The sequence below is a fragment of the Trachurus trachurus genome (assembly GCF_905171665.1).
Source record: "Trachurus trachurus genome assembly, chromosome: 24".
Classification (NCBI taxonomy): domain Eukaryota; kingdom Metazoa; phylum Chordata; class Actinopteri; order Carangiformes; family Carangidae; genus Trachurus; species Trachurus trachurus.
Window position 1 is genome coordinate 25,316,766 of NC_139910.1, and position 18,958 is coordinate 25,335,723.

Here is an 18,958-nt window from a genome sequence, read left to right on the forward strand (position 1 = left end):
TGAATATCAACTGTGTGAACATCCTATTTAGTCCAAAGTTCGGTTGAGTCTGAACCGTGCTTATGAACGAGTTAAAAATAGAGATACTTTTGTTTTGAAAAGAAAAATGAATGCATTCAAAGCACAACATATTTGCCAAAGTTGATTTAATTAAAAAAAAATTCAATGAAAGTAAAACATGAACAGCATGACATCATATGATCTAGTTTGATTGTCTCTATTATTAACCACAGGGAACTAGTGAATGCTGTGCTCTGAAAGCCCAGCGTCTCTTGTTAGTGATATTTTCCATGAAAGTGCTCTATTTGAAGTGTGCTGAAAGCCTCTTCCTAAGCACTTAAGACTTGTTATTTGCAGATGGTAATGGTCATACACTGTCCATTTAAAATTGCTGTTTGTTTTTCTTAATAGGGACCTCATTATCACCATCTTTAAAATAAAGTAGATGCAATTCTTGGGAAAAATGCATGAATTCAAAAATGTATGAAAATCTGTATCAGTGAACGTGGTACCTTGGTGTTTGTGATGTCTTTCTACTCTACAGAGCCGGCCAACAACCAAATCAACGCAATAGTCAAAAAACACATACTTTATTTCAAATTGCTGCAACAGGGGCACTAAAAACAAACTGCAGAGAAACACACGGGCCCCCCACCCCGAGTTAAACTCACTTTGATAGAAAATATTCTCATTTTAAAAATCATGAATAAAACGAAAGCACAGGAGAACATAATGGTGGACGAAATGATTTGGAACACAGCGTTATGTAGCCTTGTCCAGCCAACAGAAAAAAAAGGAACACTTATTAGATTATAAGAGCACATTTTGGTGCGGCTTTCCAACCTTTTCAAAAACTAGAACATTTCATGAACTTTCAAGGAATAAATATAAAAAAAAAAAGAAAAACACAGGACACCGCCCTGCCCCACCAAAAAAAAAAAAAAAAAAAAAAAAAGAAGAAAAAGAAAATTAAAATCTATTTTACTGTTTTAGCTGTAATATCTTAAGATTATGGGGTGTGCAAGAAAAATCAACTAACGAATTTCCAAAGAAAAAGCAGTGACAACACACACATGAGTCATCAAACACACGTGCCCACTCACCACATGCCTCTCACACACTCACACACAGCTTGACAGAACAGAGCACGCTGTAGTTACTGATTAACTTGACTGATTTCACTACACATTGATAAACTGACAGTGCAAATTTTCAGACGGCTGCAGAGAACTAAAATAAGAGCAAAGAAGAAACACCAACAGGACAAACTTTCAGACATTTTGTACAATTCTTAAATGAACTCAGCGTTGGATCTGTTCTTCCTTTTTTGTCTTTTTTGTTTTGCTTTCTGATTAAGATGGAATGAAGCTCCAGAGAAGCAGATGAGGAAAATAAAGTCTTTTTTGGATTTAGCACGCCACAAGATTTTTTTTTTTTTGCCTTATGCAACTATTGGTTATTTTGAGATTAATGTAATTTTGCCTTCTTTGTCCTTATCCTTCATTGAACATATCTTTAAAAAATGTTTAAAACAATAACAGGTTGTTACCTACATAAAACACTCTGGAGCACCATTTTCATAAACATCGATTGAGACAGAATTACGATCCAAGAACAAAAATTCGAAGCCAAAAAAGTTGATTCTGGCCGTTCTAAAGGCAGCGATCTCGACTGGTGGCACTAAGTTTGGACTTAAAATGTAGACATGAGTCAATCCAGTCAACCGACTACAGTGCATTATGATGGTGTTTCTCATCTACGGGGTTATAATGAATGACCTCTGACCTCCTGTGACAGGGCAGGTCGCGTCACCCTGGTCCACTACACCTGTACGATGTGAAATGCTTACTTTCAGATTGTGTGAATTCTCTCAGGAAAAAAGGTAGAGAAGCCTGGAAGAGGAAGAAGAAAAAAAGAGAAACAATGCGCTGATCACACAGGCTTTCCCTTCTCCTGCAAGTTTCTCATCTCGCAAGGCTAGTCGAGTATTTTTGACGACACCCAGGTTTTACAGTACCCTCAGTCCTTTGGGTTTGTCAGAGTTCTCAAAGACTCAGAAGAAGTTTCCTGAAATGAATCCAGTCACAGGATATGGAAGGATATTGAAGTGTCTGTTAACTGGATAGAAGGAGTTACAGAGTTCCTGCTCCTGTTTTTCGTTTTTTTTTTTCTCTTCTGCTTCACCATTCGGCATCCCCAATGGCTTTGGAGAAGACATAGTCTCTCCCATTCAGATTCATGATCCCGTCCTTCAGGTGGAATTTCCATTTGTTCTTACTTCTGTGAATCTGGGGAGGAGAGGGAAAGAAATGAACGCTGTGGGCGTGAAGGACAGATGGACACTGTTTCAACTTACTGTGGACACAGCGTCTAATGTCTTTAGCTCCTGTAGGACACGTATACCGACATTAATCAGTGTTGACTTTTGATCCGTTTTTTTCTTTTTTGTAAACAGCACTGGGCAAAAAGGTGCATTAATAGACGGCTGACACAAAACAGCATAACTCTACTGTTTAATTCAAAATTAAAAAGATTAACAATTTTAAGCATTTAGTCCATACTCATCCCTTAGTATGAGTTTAAATTTGAGATGAATTGAATTGTTTTTGTTCAGCTAAAATTACATTTATGTATTAATCATGTCCGTTTATGTAGTAAAACTGATATGGTTATCAACACAAATATTATTTCCCCACTGTATATAATACTTGAGTTATGGAAGTTAAAATCCAGCATATTTTAGTATAAATTATATAACGCATTAGAAGCTAATTTCATTATGTCACATCTATATTTACACACAAGTTAACTGTTGGATTTCTTACCTTGTCATACTGGCACACCACTACATTCTCTGTATCAAACAGCTCCTGGTCTTCCTCATCACTGACATCATCCCCACTGTTCAGTGGCTCCTGACAAAGACACAAAACCCACACAACAATAATGTTTCATGAGGCATAAAAGACTTAAAAAATGAGGTTGCAATGAACATTAAAACTCTGGAAACACGACTAATTCCCTGGGTTGTTGGAGGGCTTAGGCGACATGACGGTTCAGAGGGAATTTTTATTTTTTTGTTTGTAAAATTTCTGACAGCATCAGAAAAAAACAAATGAAAATGTAAGTCCAATATACAAGATATAAGAATGTATCTGCAGAAATAATATGATAACACAAAATGATCTTGCTAATGTTAGCCATAAAAAACATTGTGCTAACGTTCAAACCAATTCACTAGGAGACCAGCTGCATGTTAAATGAACCAGCAACAGCAGGTCAGATGAGCTAACTAATTAACTAACCTAGCAGCCAACACTGAGTCATTACGGTTGTTTTGGCGATTTAACCGACACTTTTGTAGAACGATGAACAATTGCTTGTTTGCAGAGCGAACAATGTTGTACGGACAACAGATCTAACCACGTTAATGCACCCTGGTTCCTCGGACACAGGCTGCACCAGCTGATCTCACCTCACTATCCGTCACTCCTCACTCGGCTAAACAGTCACAGCAGACAGCTGTCTAGATACTCGAGTCTCATTGGATAAGTTACCACATCACAGATGTAAACGGAGATGTGTAAAATCAGCCTTGTGCGCGATACAGAATTGCCGCTTCAAGGATACGAGGGAAGATTTTCTTTTTTCCTATTTCCCATTCATTCAGCTCGGACGCTGGAGCGATGCGCCTGAGTCTTAGAACGTCGGGGAAAACCCTGCATAACATGGTCACGCTAATATTTCCCTTTGTGCCTACCTCCTCCACCTGCCCGTCCTCTCCCCCATCCTTGTCCTTCTCCTCCTCGTCATCTTCATCGTACTCCTCTTCTTCGTCCTCGTCCTCCTCTGAAGAGGTGTCTCCAGCTCCGTCCACCTGCAGCATCATGGGAGGCTGCTGTGCCTGAGGCTGCGGCTGACCCTGGGTCTGGTCCTGCTGCTGGACCTGAGGCTGTGGTTGGGCCTGTGGCGCAGCTGCGCCCTGGGCCTGCTGGATCTGGCGCACCAGAGCAGCTGTTGTTGCCTGACCGGGCTGCGGTGCCATTGCTGCTGCCTGCATCACCTAATGAGGAAAGGGACACAGCAAGCAAACAACATCAGTATGATGCTGGTTTAATTGTGATGTATAATTGCTATTAGCTTTATTACCATGAAATTCATGTAAATAAAAGTTAAACTAATTTATGCCCTGTAGGTTTACCCCCAGGCTTTGTGCATGGTCATTACAGAACAGTAATTCTAACATATCCAACTAGAAAACGTATATCCACCTATAATATGACCAGAGAAATAGGATAAGGATACAGCACAGTACTGTGTAGTATCTGGGGGAAAAAAACTTCACTGCATTGTAAACTTTCAGATAAGAACAATGTAATCAGTGATGAACAAAGTGGAGAAGTGCTGACCTGTGTATTGCCTTGGACTTTGTTTGAAGCTAAAACAATCTGCTGAGGCTGGATGATGACTCCTGTTTGCTGGGGGCCTCCCTGCAGAGGAGTCAGGACCTAGACACAAAGTAAACACATTTTATAAAAGCTTTCCGATTAACAGTCAGAAAACAAGTCTTGTTTTTGGATGTATTCCTGAAAACATCATAAGCACGGTTCAGACTCAATCGAAGCATCTTTTCAAGCAGTCGTAAACTGAAGGTTGAAAGGCAGGGTAGTAATCAATATTTTCATTGAACTGTTCCTGCTTCATTAGAAGTGATGGATAGCATGGTCATGGGTAATATTTCTTCAGGGGAAAGGGGTGAGTAGACCGTCCTCCTGATTTCCCTGAATCGTTTTATGTTTTTCATGGCATTTCTTTTCCCATATTTCCGAGAGTTGGTTCTTCCACTGCTTCAATGCCAAAGGACCCACAGCTATGCAGCTCCACTGCTTCATTTAACCTTACACGGGCGCATTTACAAACCAATTAGATAAAGAATGGCAATTTTATAATAAAGGTTGTTGATTACCAGTGTGACCACCACAGTCAAACAGTGTGAAGCCCTTTCAGTCCGGTCTAACTTTTAGTTTTCAATGGTATCTCTCCTTTAACCAAAGCTAGACATTCCTCATTGTGTGATTGAGCATACTGTACCTGTTGGATCACCGGCGCCTGCACACCCCCAGGCTGCATCTGCTGCTGCAGGAGGATCTGCTGCTGGGGCTGGATGATGTACTGAGCCCCATTAGGAGCACGGACCACTTGCAAGATCTGACCTGAGGGACCAAGAAACAGGAGAGGGATGAGTGCGTGGATATCTGGCAGCAGGCGCGGGCCACTGGAATAAGCCCAATCCCATTAAGAGCAGGTCTGAGTAAATGGTATGAGTGATCTAACTTCATATGACTATTTCAGAGCATTTTGTCACACTGACAGCCTGACACGGTAAGTGATGTGCAGAGATGCTGGTGTGAGTGTTTTACCCTGGCTGGTGATGAGCTGTTGGTACGGGGTGACTCCTGTGGGCAAAGCCAGTGTTGCTGCGGTAGCTGCTGCACTCTAGAGGTGAGAAGGAGAACACACACACACGCACGACTGATCAAAATGAGGCAGGTCACACACACAGCACTTGGTCCTGAGGCTAAATAATATATCTACCAGTGGCCTAAAGGATTACATTCATCAATGAGAAAATCAATGGTTGTCACGGTGGAAATGCTCTACAGAGGTAAGAAAAATACACCCAGGTACACACAGGTATTTATGGCTTTGGTGTACAAGTACATTTCTCTGGAGAAATGTTCATATTTATAAAACACTGCACAACCTCTCAACAATTAAAGCGCTAATAATCATATTCCCCTGGCTGATGTGATAAAAGCAGCATTTGCATATTTTCATTTATTAGGATTTATCTACCAGGTTTTAATAGTGAAAGGTTGTAGGATTATGAAGAAAAAACATGGCGCTACGACAGCAGCACACATGCAAGCCTCAACGCTGACAGATGGCCTGCTGAACAAAACTGTAGTAGGGAAGGGGGCCAGTCCAAAAGGGAAGGCAAGTGTCCACTGTGTGACATTAAAACTGAAAAGAAAAAAAGGTGTGTTTGTCAGTGTGCATGAGACAACACCAGAGGCGTGTAATGGGATGCATCATTTCTGGCTATAACTGTAATCCAATCACTCTGTGAAAGTCATTCTCTTTCATGTCCTGTCTCATATTGGACCAGTTATCCTGCTGAGGGAAAGGTCTGCAGACTCCCATTAAGATCCTTTGCCGTCTCCTACTTTTTGGCAGACTACTCGGTGTATCAGAGGAAAAAACTTATTTTTAAACTTGTGTTTCTCAAAAAACAAAAAAACAAAGTATTTGAAATTGAGTGTTTGAGACAAGCTCAACTGCAGAAAAATAAAACTGGCCGGTGCTGAATTTGGCATCGTTTAACAGGCAAAAGAAGCACTGTGCTCAGCTTTTATCGCCTGTGTGCGTTTGTAGGTAGACCAGCTGAATTTACTGTACTTCCTGCAATTTTTGAACACTGCCACTGCCAATCAGAAACTGTTACAAGGTCATATTGCTGCTTGTAGGTTATAGTCTTTGGCATAACAGGTTTTGCTCTGCTCTGTTTGAGGGATTCATAATTGCTCCCGCTGTTTTTCTTATGCCAGCTGTAATATACACACAGTAATCTTACATTCAGTTTATATGCACATAATCTACTTACCATCCCCGTTGCACTCATGTGCTGAAGAATCTTGGAATCCTGAACAATGACTTGCTGCTGGGGAGCTGTGGAGAGAAACAGTCATATCACCATATGCACCAAAACAACTAATAGTATCATTTTAGAAATAGTGCAAACAAAAAAACAAAAACAAAAAACAATAGGTAAGACCTGTAAATTGGTTGGGTCACTTCTCCTATGTTATATACCAGTATTTTTCAACCTTAGGGTCACGAGCCAAAAAAGGTTGGGAACCACTGTTATATACTATTCATTGGTTGAATTTAGCCAAATCCTTTGAACAAATCACTTCATAGAGGGATATTATTGTCTATGTTGGATAAATAATTTATAGCTTTAAGGGACTTTCCAATCAACATGTTTGCAATGTTTATAAAAGACATTCACTGAAGTTACAGACATCTGACTCTAGTTATTTTAACAAGAGTGCCAGTGCCAGTGCAGGCTAACCTTGCTGCTGCTGGGGGGGCAGGATGACTTGCTGAGTCTGTGCTGGCTGGGTCACGGGCTGGACTTGTTGGACTTGTTGAACCTGCTGCTGTTGCTGCTGTTGTTGCTGCTGCTGAGCGGCCTGCAGGGCTGCCTGCTCCTCGGTATGGAAGCCATCAACCGCCTTGGACTGCAACAGTTTGCTCTCCCATAGCTGAAGTACCAGGCAGAAGAAATACGGCAGAAGGGAATCATTTGTCAGTGGGCCATCTCGGACTCAAAGTGTTGCAAAACCAACATTATAAATCATTGAGCATAGAAATTTTGGAAATGGTTCAGGACCATTGTCCAAACCAAGGCTTTAAATAATTCTGTGATGCCACACTTGAAATAAATTTTAAAAATCCATCCAAGGTATTCATCAACTGTTCAGTTCAGTTCAGTTCTTATTGATATCCCGGAGGGAAATTGGATTTGCAGCGGCATCACAGACACAACAGTCAGAAGACAACACCAAATCGTATTATATGGGACACGTTCCTACACTGATCCGGAGCAGAAGATTAAGCACAGCTCAAAACACATCACGGTAGCAATTTCTTCTGTGGTGGTTGTACACAGAAACAATAATACTGAGGACAGTTACCGTTTTCAGCTCCAGAAGCACTTGCTCATCCACTCCCTCGTCCAGGAACAGCTCTCGCACCTCAGTGATCACATCCTCAATCACAGACTTATATAGTTTAGGCTATGTGGAACAGGAGAGAGAGAAAACACTTTTACACTTTTCTTTCTTTAAAACATAGAAAGAAGAAGAAAACTGGTGTGTTGCATGTTTACATAGGAATTATGGTGACTTGTTTTGACATAATTTTGATAGAAACACCTTCACTTCACAGGGACACCACGAAATCATATGTAAAACAGCCCCATATAATAAGTGTATAGTTTGCCTTGTCAAATAAGAATTGATATGTATAATATGGTATTATCTGGTGTATAGCCCAACTCTAAAACTGGTATAATAATCCCTGGGATTTAACTATACCGTACACTCAGCACCGCGTGGCTTCTACTAATCCACATAAACCAGGTTTACATTGTCTGTGTCTCACGGCATTAACAGTATAGCCTACTCCCCCTCGGGATACCGTCACATACATGACGCAGTCAACAACAACACTACATACATGCGGTTTAAAGGTCTACAACAGCACAACTGGGCCATTTCTTCATCGGGGGGGAAAGCGATACAACGTGAGATTTAAAAAAGAAAAGAGACCGACACGCAGGGACACCGCAGCGCTTTGTCCCCGGTGTCCGCAGCTCGGCCCTCGGTCTCTCCTTCCCTCCCCCTCGGCCTGTCTGCTCTCCACTATTTAAAGCACAGTCTGGTGTTTATATGTAGAGCCGGTGACGTAGCGTCGAGTAGCACCTTCCCATCCCGGGCAGTCTATATTAGAGAGCCAATATGGCTGTATAAAACCAGGCAGCGGAAAGGAGGAGGGCCAGAACCGGAGAGAGGGGAGACGTGGTGGAAGCCATTTTACAGAGCGGGCAACTGCGCGCTCGACAACCCCCGTACTTTTGACCATGATGTGGCGGAATGTGAAGGATATTTTTCGGTGTATTATCTTATGAGTGCTCAGCTCTAAGTAAGCAGTATGGCCTTGTCGGCAGGGAGAAGGACAAATTTGACATGAAATGGGTAGAAAGTGGTGGTTTGGGACGGCTACCCTTCCTCCTGGGCGTGGAATGGTGGACAATGATGAGGAGCGTTTGACTGCACGGTGACGACTTTAGACTAAAGGACACTTTAATTTGGCAAACCAAAAGCTCAATTCAGTCGCAGTGGATGATGGCAATGTGCTTTGCGTACATTTATATTTCATAAATAATTATTACTATTTAAAAATAAACTATTTAGCTTAAATTAACCACTGGCCCATTTATCTCATATTCAAAAGCCACAAGCAATGATTTGAGCCATAACTAAAGTAAAAGCACCAACAAACCGACCGATTCATATAGCCTTAAACGTTACAGTTTCAAAAGGCTTTGACATGAACCAACTAACGGTAAACTCATGAAACCTTCAGCCTTACAAAAAGTCCATGATTTACAGCTCAAAACTGCATTTCACTCCTCAACCTGAACTTCTTCGCCATTTTAACTTATTTTCTTATATTTAACCAGATAACATGTTACGGCTCCTTCATCCGTCAGCCAGTGCTCCGACCAGATGGTAATATCTGAAAAAATCTAGTTTCAAAAAACTGATTAAAATGGCCGATTGACTGAACTTAAGTATTCGCTTTATTAGACCAAGCAGTGAAGTGTTTGTTAAAACAGATTCATTGTTACTGCAATAAATAAAACCAGCTCGTCGACAGCTTTCCATTAACTTTACCCCCATTTTCCCCCGCTGACAATCCTTAGAGATTGATCCTTACCACTGGGTTCGAGTTTGCCGAGCTCGCCATTATACGCGTAGTGTAAAAACCACACGGAAATAGGCGAGAAATAGAGCCAAAAATTACGAAAAACGACTTAAAACAACTGGGAACGATATTCTAAAACAGCCGGCATCACTTTTGTAAATAAAACACAGTTTTAACGGTCTTATTTACAATCCCGGGCTGCGACTCCCCAGCCGTCCTCCTTCCGTCGTTGTCCTGCTTTATATACTGAGCGAAGGAGCTGCGAGTGCGCGAGACATAGGGCAGGGTCAAGCTGCAGATACCGCGAGATTTCGTGCGTAGTATGACGACCAATCAATACAGCTGATGCTGGGATATGTAGTTTAAATGCGGTTACGGGCATATGGCCTGGATAATGTAGCCTATTATATTATTTATATAGCCTATTATTATATTCACATCCATGGTGTCTAGCCTAATATATTCAAAATTGGAATATCTCTCTCTCTCTCTCTCTCTCTCTCTCTCTCTCTCTCTCTCTCTCTCTCTCTCTCTATATATATATATATATATATATATATATATATATATATACTACTGTATATATAGATGGAAGAAACGGGTAAATACATGTAGTCAGACAGATAGATAGATAGATAGATAGATAGATAGATAGATAGATAGATAGATAGATAGATAGATAGATAGATAGATAGATAGATAGGCCTATTATTACCCTTTATTTAGGACTCAGAAGTGGTCCATATATAAAAAGACATGATAGGTACAGACATGATATAAAAGCCATGTTTGGGTCAACAATAAATAACATACAAGACGCTAATGGTTCCAATTCTAATTTTGAGATTATTCCATTAGCTGAGTCAGACAGCCTACACATACATCTACACATGAGGTTCCTGAGGACAGCAGGGCAGGTTGATACTCCAACCCCAACAAACATTTCAGCACTGCTCCAACATGGCACTCTAGATATATACAAACATACCTACCTACATACATACATAGTGAGTCCTTTGATGAGCCCCTTCTTTTGTCTGAGGTGTTGTACAGTCTGATGACATTAAAGACAAACATCTCCCCAGTCCTGCTGTGCAGTGAAATGAGATGTTACTGCTGCTGTAGCTGCTTCTCTGACATGCCACAGAGAGAATGGTTGGTGTCAAAGATGTTCCGCATCTTACACTGCACGTGTCTCTCATCAACAGTCTCGACTCCAGTGAGCCCAGAGTCCTGTCATTGATAGCCCCAGCTTTTTCCCCAGCTGGCCCAGTCCCATTGTGTTTAGGCCAGACATGGTGCTGCCCCAGAAAACTGCAGTATGAAAATAAGACAAGGGCACCATAACGGATAAAACAACAGCAGCATTTCACTGCAGACGTCAAAGTACCTGAGCTGAGGAAAAAGAGCCAGCTCTACCTCTTCTGGTATGGCATTCATGTTCCACCAGTCCACTTTACTCTCCAGGTGCACATCTGGGTCTTTGTGCAAGTGTGGATGTGAACTCTACACCTCCAGAAGTCATGGACCATCTCCTTGGTCTTGGAGTTGTGAAGGAGCCAGTTCTTGCTCCATTCACTGAAGGCCATCCTCACATCACCATATTCCTCCTCCTGCTCCTTCCACATTTCTGGGTGTGGAGAGACTTAAAGCAGAAGTAAGCGGAATATTTGTGTTAATATAAGTCTTACATAGTTATATCTTCTGACGGGAATCATTTATATAGAGTGCATGGTCCGAAACATGGGTCTGTCAGTCACTCTGCTCTGCTGTAAGCCGAGGAGAAAACTTTATCCTACAACCTTTATCCAATGAGGAGAGAGAACGGCATAAAGGGGCGGTCCTCTCTGTGTGTGCAGCCAAGGGATGCGCGAGCATGTGGTGACGTAGGGACGAGGGCGGGGACTGCTAACTCCATCGGCTGACAAGAAGTTAGCCAAAACGACCGGATCGCTTACTTCTGCTTTAAAGTTTGCAGTGCACATTATTTATTTATGAAAGTCAAATCCAAATTGTTTTATTTCATGTGTTTATGGTTAATCCATCAATGGATTAGGAAAATGTATGCTAGTTTTTTATTGTCTGATAACTAAAAGAGAAGACTTTAATTGTGTAATCTCATGATTAACTTTAAGCACCACCATAATCATGTTTTCTGCAGCTCAGGCTACTGGTGGTGTAATGGTGATGGAGGATGTCTTCTTGTTACAATTTGTGCTCCTTGATACCAATGAACCATGCTTTGAATGCCACAGCCTATGTGGGTATTGTTGTTGACCATGTTAATTCAGTTATGGTCACATTTGACCTTCTTCTTATGGCTGCCTACTTCCTGCTCCATGCTCAAAAAGCCAAGTTGTCTAAAACTGCCTGTCATGAACATGACTGAGTTCAGTGAACTTCAGTAGCCTCTCTCCAGTGACTGGATCTGAATCCAGTACAACAGGAGGATTGGCAGCATGTGTGAGCAGCTGACGAATCAGCAGAGATGAAATGATGTGATGATGTCAACACCATGAATCTCAGAGGAAACTTTCCAACATCTTGTTGAACCGGTGCCACAAAGAGTTGAAACTGTTTGGAGAACAATGGGAGGAACTCCTGTGTCTTATGATGTTGTTTGGTGAGTATAGAGCTTTAAGCACCGGTACTAATAGGCCTAATCTAATCATATAATACTTGATTGCAGCCATGTGTCAATAACCTTTCTTGGCTTTCACCCAAGTAGGATTTTGATGCAGAACTTTTATTTGTGATACAGTATTTTTTTTTTTTTTACCCTGCATGCAAGTATAACTCAAATAAAGGGTTTGATTCTTTGATACGACATGGAGGATGTTTTGAGCAACTTAACTTACAACAGTTTAACATTAATTGGCTTGATGGCAGTAATTCGGTGTGTAATTTCAAAACACTAAGAGACTGCAACAGCTTGGGGGGTCAGAGAAGAACCAGTGTAGGTGTCTGCTTCAGGCAGTAGTTGTCATGGAGACTTGATTATTTTTATGCCAATGGTTTTAGCCCTGTTCATAATATATTTCAACACTGTTAACAGGGGCCTTTGTCTATGAGCCAAGAGCATTTTTCCTGTAGTACCATCAGTCTGCCACTAGAGTGTGATCAAACCACATCCCCGCACTCCACAAACCACGCTCTGCTCTTCCAATTCAATGACACACACATAGCCTACACACACACACACACACACACACACACACACACACACACACAAAATCCATTCAGTTTGTGCAGCGTGCAACTATTTTACATGTAATTCTATAAAGGTGGATTTAAGTGATTTTTTGGATGAGCCACGTCTGTAGGTCTCGTCTGCTTAATCAGTAACACACCTGGCTTGACTACTAGGGGAACATTTCCAAAAAACAATAAAGCTTTGCAATAAATGAGAACTGACAAGAGAACGTTACCTCCACTTCTGTCTCCATGGAAACTTGCCTCGCTGGTCATTCTGTGGATATGGATGATATAGACCGGGGAACACACAGCTCTCTGTGCATCAATCCACTTAGCACTTCAGTGTGCCTCCTTCATGCTGCAATCTCACAACAACCCATTTCATTATATTTATTTCCTTGTGATGGAATTTAAGGTCCACCTGCCACTGATGAGGATATGCTTTTGTTTTCACTTATCATGTAGCCTATTTCTTAAAAAAATGAATGAATAAATAAAGAAAAGTGTTGTATTAAAGACGAGCGGAGATGTGTGTCTCAAACTATAAGGTGCACTGAGACATAAAGCCATTATTCATTGCATGTTGTCTCCACCTTTGAGTCTCTCTCTCTGTTACTGAGTAGTGTGATGCCCTCTAAAGATCTAGAGAAGGCACACTTTTTCTCCCCCCCCCCCCCCCTTTCTTTGCTGTAGTTGCATAGCAACAGAGGAGCTGCTAGCTCCAGTTGTGTTGGTGGTGGGAGCGTGCTGCACAGGGAGGCACTGGCTCGAGATTAAGCCTGTCTCGGCTTCAATTATGAATGGGCTTCCACTGCCACACGGCTCCAAAATGGCACCACTCAGATTGATAAGACATTGAGGAATTCTTGGGCTCACTTAACTCTTTTACTTCTCTCCCTAAAGGGGGAGCTGAGTTTGACTTTAATCAGAAGTATTGAACTTAAATGATTAGAGGAAGTAAATGAATAATTAACTGGCGGAAGAGGCATGGTTATGATAAGACCCTTGTTGATAGGAATATGCAAGGTTAATTATTGGGGTCAGACTTGAGAGCAAATCAAAAAGTCCCCCCTCTCACAGCCAGCAGATGGGAGGCGGTGTGGTGAAGTGGTGAGAACGAGAGGGATGAGGAAGAGTGATGCTTTCTTATAAGGTGGGGCTAAAGGAATATGGTTAAATTGGAGGCAGCCACACACACAGCTAATACAGTCTTCTTTTTCTTGTTCGATTCAAGCTGGTCAGAACAGAACAGCCAGAACTAATCTTCTGCAACTTGTATTTTTTATTATTGCAACCAACTGGAAGACAATACATCACATAAACATCATTGTAGTTTTTCAGAAAATGGAAAACAAAATAAAACAACATTTATATATTTTTTGCCACGGTATTGGACAACGTTGATATTTACATGTAGTGATGAAATAGGTCTTGAAATCATTCTTTGGCAAAATGATTGCACGATAAGAAGAGAATTGAACATTTACTGAAAAAACCAACACCTGGGCGTACTCTGCATCACATCTCACAGATCAATAACAGTTTTGCATTTTGACATCTCTAACCTATGGCTTTCCAATATTCAGCTCAGTCACCGGAAAATAATGGCAGTATTGTAGATAATTTTTGTCAGAGAGAAAACAAAACAGAAAATGAAAATGCGCATAAAAACATCAACAAATAAAAAAAAAAAGGTAACTACATATTTTAGAGCATTTCACTGTATGTTTGGCAGGTTTGAAAGAAACACTTATTTTAGGGGCTTTTCAGGCAGTGAAGTATGTTTCCTTTGTTTTAAAATGTCCCAGGTACAGTATATTTTGTGTTGCTCTTGTTTTTCCAGGACGCGTAGGTCAGGAGTTCATCTTTCCTGCATGTCACTGAGTGAGTCAGAGGAAAAAACGGTGGTTGCTAAAGCAACACATACTCCCCTTGACATGCCTCTTGCCAACTGAACACGTTATTAGTCACCACAACAGTGGATTGTTACTGCAAATACAGCAGAGTGCTTGACCTGGGCTGCGGGAGCACTCAGACAGATATCAGACAAGAGATGGATGGCACACAACAAGAACACTGACAGTGTCTCCTTTTAGCCTTTTTTTTTTTTTTATATGTCGGCATGGATACCATACAAAATGCAAAGCCAGTGATGCATGCTACAGGTGGCAAAAGACTGTACCAGTGGATGGGACATGCATTTGTTTTCCAGCTTGGCTCGCTGACAATCACTCAGTGTCTATTCAGCTTCAACAAAAGCTGTGCGACTCTGCTGCTACGACCAAACCCAGCTGACGTTTTCCTCCTACAAAGCTGCTTTTTTTTTTTAAATACACGCTGCATCTCTGCAGGTGAGGGGGAAAAAATAACACTTTAATGCATCGCTGTTTAAGCAAAAGCATGCTGAATGATGGCAGTATCTATTTCACTTCTCACTACTGCCATTGCCAATTTCAATCAAGTCAATGACAGTGTTAAGTGTGATACACATACACATTGCAGAGTGGCAAAATATCCAAAAAAAGAAGAAAAAAAAAAAAGTAACCTCTGATCTTCAATTGGCCTCTTGAGATAAATACGTGACAGACTGTATGCAAGCTTGACATCCACAATGGCAAATAGTACCTTTACTCAAAGGGTTAACAATACTGTATGTAAATTCGAAAACAAACTTTTTTTGTGTTTACATTCCTCTTTCTTTTCAATTCAACTCCCAAGTAGCCTTTTTGGAGATATGAGGTTCTTTCAGGACACCTACAAAGTTTTCCATGCCCATCGGATCCGTACATTTACACTGAACAATGTTGATGGAAAATAAGGACACATGTACATATACACACAGGAGAGAAATAAAAACAACACTGTTATAAATAAAGACAGGTAACGTTCTGTCAAAACATGTCGGAGACATGACAACAGAGGTACTGAGGGCAGGCAGGCAGGCAGGCACAATGTTAAAGGGTGTGTGTTCCTGGGCACACAAACTCACACACTCTACAGACGTGTTCTGAAATAACATGGGGGTTAACACTGAACACCTAAAAACCACTGTACAGGCAGAAGAAGACGGAAGCCCACCCCTAAGAGGTGATTCAGCTGGCCTACATAGCCTGAACCCGAAGCCCAGAGGTGGCACCCTTGGGCCTCTAATTGCAGAGTGATCTCCCACGTTCCTCCCTGAAGACGTGTCTTTGAAAGCCCGCTCAGAAAAAACAGAACCCAAAAGATTCAAAAGGAAATAAAACAACAACAAAAAAACAGAAAAAAAAGAAAGAAACAAAACAAAACAGAACTCCAATATAATCACGGGTATAAGAATTGGCGGCAAAACTTTTTTTCTTTCCTCTAGGATCAAGGTTTATATGAAAATAAGTCATGCTTCATGCTAAATACATTGTTTATCTTACATGATCTTTGAATAAAAAAGATTTGCTTTTTATCTTATTTACAAGCACCCATGCAATATAACTGAGAAAGTCCTGCAGGTCAAATTGCTTCAATTAAGAAAGGAAAAAAATAAAATATTTTCTAACCTTTTTACAGAGTTGTCCACACGGGACAAATTGCTTATATCTTTATGAGGGTAGAGTGAGGGTAAACAGACACAAACAGAAATCTAAACCCACAGTTTATGTATATAGTTCTTTGACATTGTCAAATGAATAGGAAGGTGTGGTAGCTACTGGTAGCTACGATATCTATACCAGGTGTCTACGTCTATGGACAGAAGTACTGGGGGAGGTTTTAGGGACGTTTACATTATGCAACAACAACAACAAAATGAAGGAGATATTGCCTCAGACCCGGCACACTATCCATCTCTATGGTGATAAACATGACCTTTTTTTTTTTTTTTAATTTTAATATATCTATTCTTAAATACTATGAGTGCTCTTGAAATAAACCATGTCTTTACCCATGATGCTTTTATTATAAGTGGCGTAAAATAATCTGAAGTGCATGAATATATATCACATTGGGTTTTACAATTATTTTGACACTTAAGGTCATTCTCTCTAGCTCTTCTTTTCTACTATGCCGTCTTTCTGTCTTTCTTTTTTTTTTGTCAGCTGTCATATCGGCTACATGAAGCAACCTGGTCGCTTATCTTTGGCACAGTCTCACATTTGTGCTCGTGGATGTAGGCGAGTGATGCCAGCGGGCGGCCGCGAGCGGCTCTAAGTCTTGTTAAATAGGCTTGTCTCGTCGGCTCTGCCGTCTCTGCTGGCATCACTGCAAGATTGCTACAGATTCACATAGAAACAAACAGGTAAGACAAACAGCCATCTTCTGTTCATGTACTGTACGCTCCTCAATGTGATTCAGTTTAGTCGTGTTCGACTTGTCCAAATTAGTGACAAAACATGCTTTTTTTATGGCTTTCATCCCCTTTTAAACAACAAAAACAACAAAGACACATGAGAAATACCCATTGATGTTAGTGTTGCTGAACATGTAGGAAAACATAGATTTTTGATATTGCCACAAATAAGTAGGATTCACCTAATGCCCTGCAGATAGATAGAGGGAGATGAGAATTGTCCGTTGAGACTAATGCTGTTGTAACATTACCTGTTGACCTATTCGTGTGTTGTATGTGTCTGTGTGTTAATGTGTGTGTGCGTGCTTGGAGCTGTATACCGTCTGTGTGTGTTTTGCATGACTATGTACTTGTTCTATGTGTGTGTCTTAGTTTCTCAGGGCCTCTTTCTGCTCCTTCTGGCCCTTGGCGGTGCGGTTTGTGATGTTGTTGAGGCAGGCTCTGACCCCCGCCAGGTGGAGCAGCGACCCCGCCGCCTCCTTCATCTCCTCGTCGTCGCTCTCCGGCGGCTTCTCCACCGCCGCCGCGCGCCGCTTCTTCAGCGGCAGTGTGTCGCTAATGCCCCTCGCTCGGTTTTTGGTCCAGGGCAAACTGCTCCCTGCCAGAGTCCCAGCTCCTGCCCCCGAGCTACGTCTCTGTCCGCGCAGGGGCTGCTGGGAAATGTAGGTAGCGGCGGCAGTGGTGACATGAGAATCCAGTGGGATCTCCCGGGGCTCGGGTTTGACGTCCGATTGGATCTCCACGGCGATGATGTCGTCGTCCTCCAGGGGGGCGCCGAGCTGGGAGGGGCACAGCCTGCTGGGGGATTTGGCGGTGCTGTAAGTGTGGTCATCCTGGAGGTCCTCGCTGCAGGGCGGAGGAGAGTAGGATGGGCTGTCCTGTCCTCGGCTTAGATAATCTCCTAGGGATGATCTGTATGAAGCGAGGACACAGAGCGGGAGAGAATATTGTTACTCCTGCTGTCACACGGCCAGCCAGGTGGCTGCTGCCTCTACGCTCCTCACTGCACCGACGCTGCTCCGCATCGCTCTGCATCTGGCTGCAAAGCAGAAAAAAGTTCATCTGATAATCTATCACTCAGAAAATAGCCCCCTCGGGCCTAATGTGCATATTTCCCAGGTCAGATTCAAATCTTGTTTCTCCAAAATATGTCGGCCTCTCCCTTAGAAAGGAGCAGACTAATTTTCAGATCGCCACCTATGCATTTTTCAAATCGCCGTGTATTTTGAGCAGCTCTGAAGCTCCCTAAGGTGCTGGTAACTGGCTCAGCACATAAAGGACCGCGCGAGCTCTGAAGTCACATCACCACGGAGCGACGACTCTGCGGCGACGCCACTTAACCACTGTCCACTCTACATCAGCTTATACATTATATTGCAACACATATTTTACTCTATTAGTCGGTAGACACATCTCTCTGTAAGGCATTAAAGGACAGGGGTGTATTCAGACAACCAATAAATCAAAAGGAGCTCCAGCGGCGTGGCCTGTCCCCTGGACATTTTCTCTCTCTTCAGAATGAGAGGGTTAGCATATTAATATCTTATAAGAAAAACATGCACCCTTACAGTGATCAAATATTCACTGCATACCTTTAGTGAGCCTTTGGATATGTTTAATTCATTATGCAGTGGAGACCATCATACTCTTATGCTCCTTTGATGGATGTGCATGTCCATGCATGCTCCGAATGTTTTTTGAATCATGAGGCCTCTCCCACTAATAAACCTGTTTGTGTGTGTGCATGTGAGGGACCATTATATAAACACACCTGGATGAAACGCTCTGCGCTGTGGGGAGTGTGTGAATGCCTCTGACTTCTCAACACAATAAAGATGTAATTATGTAAACTATCAGTGGAAAGTTTCAGTCTGGTTTGTGTTGGTA

The 18,958-nt window shown here is 41.9% G+C and overlaps 2 protein-coding genes across 2 annotated transcripts in view; both read right to left on the reverse strand.

Moving 5' to 3' along the window:
* Window positions 1-574: 574 nt before the first annotated feature.
* gtf2a1 (general transcription factor IIA, 1) lies at window positions 575-9,788 on the reverse strand. Its single transcript, XM_084000725.1, has 10 exons — window positions 9,568-9,788; window positions 7,761-7,862; window positions 7,136-7,328; window positions 6,665-6,729; window positions 5,421-5,496; window positions 5,092-5,213; window positions 4,410-4,508; window positions 3,761-4,063; window positions 2,826-2,915; window positions 575-2,288 (listed from the first exon to the last, which is right to left on the reverse strand). The coding sequence occupies exons 1-10, from the start codon at window positions 9,595-9,597 to the stop codon at window positions 2,181-2,183; spliced, it is 1,188 nt and encodes a 395-aa protein (XP_083856851.1). The 5' UTR covers window positions 9,598-9,788; the 3' UTR covers window positions 575-2,180.
* A 4,226-nt stretch (window positions 9,789-14,014) lies between these two features.
* LOC311007662 (forkhead box protein N3-like) overlaps window positions 14,015-18,958 on the reverse strand; it is a 67,450-nt gene continuing 62,506 nt past the window's right edge. Inside the window, exon 6 of the mRNA XM_084000920.1 lies at window positions 14,015-17,983. Within this exon, the coding sequence (XP_083857046.1) occupies window positions 17,440-17,983 (544 nt within the window). The 3' untranslated portion in view covers window positions 14,015-17,439. The remainder of the gene's footprint in view (window positions 17,984-18,958) is intronic.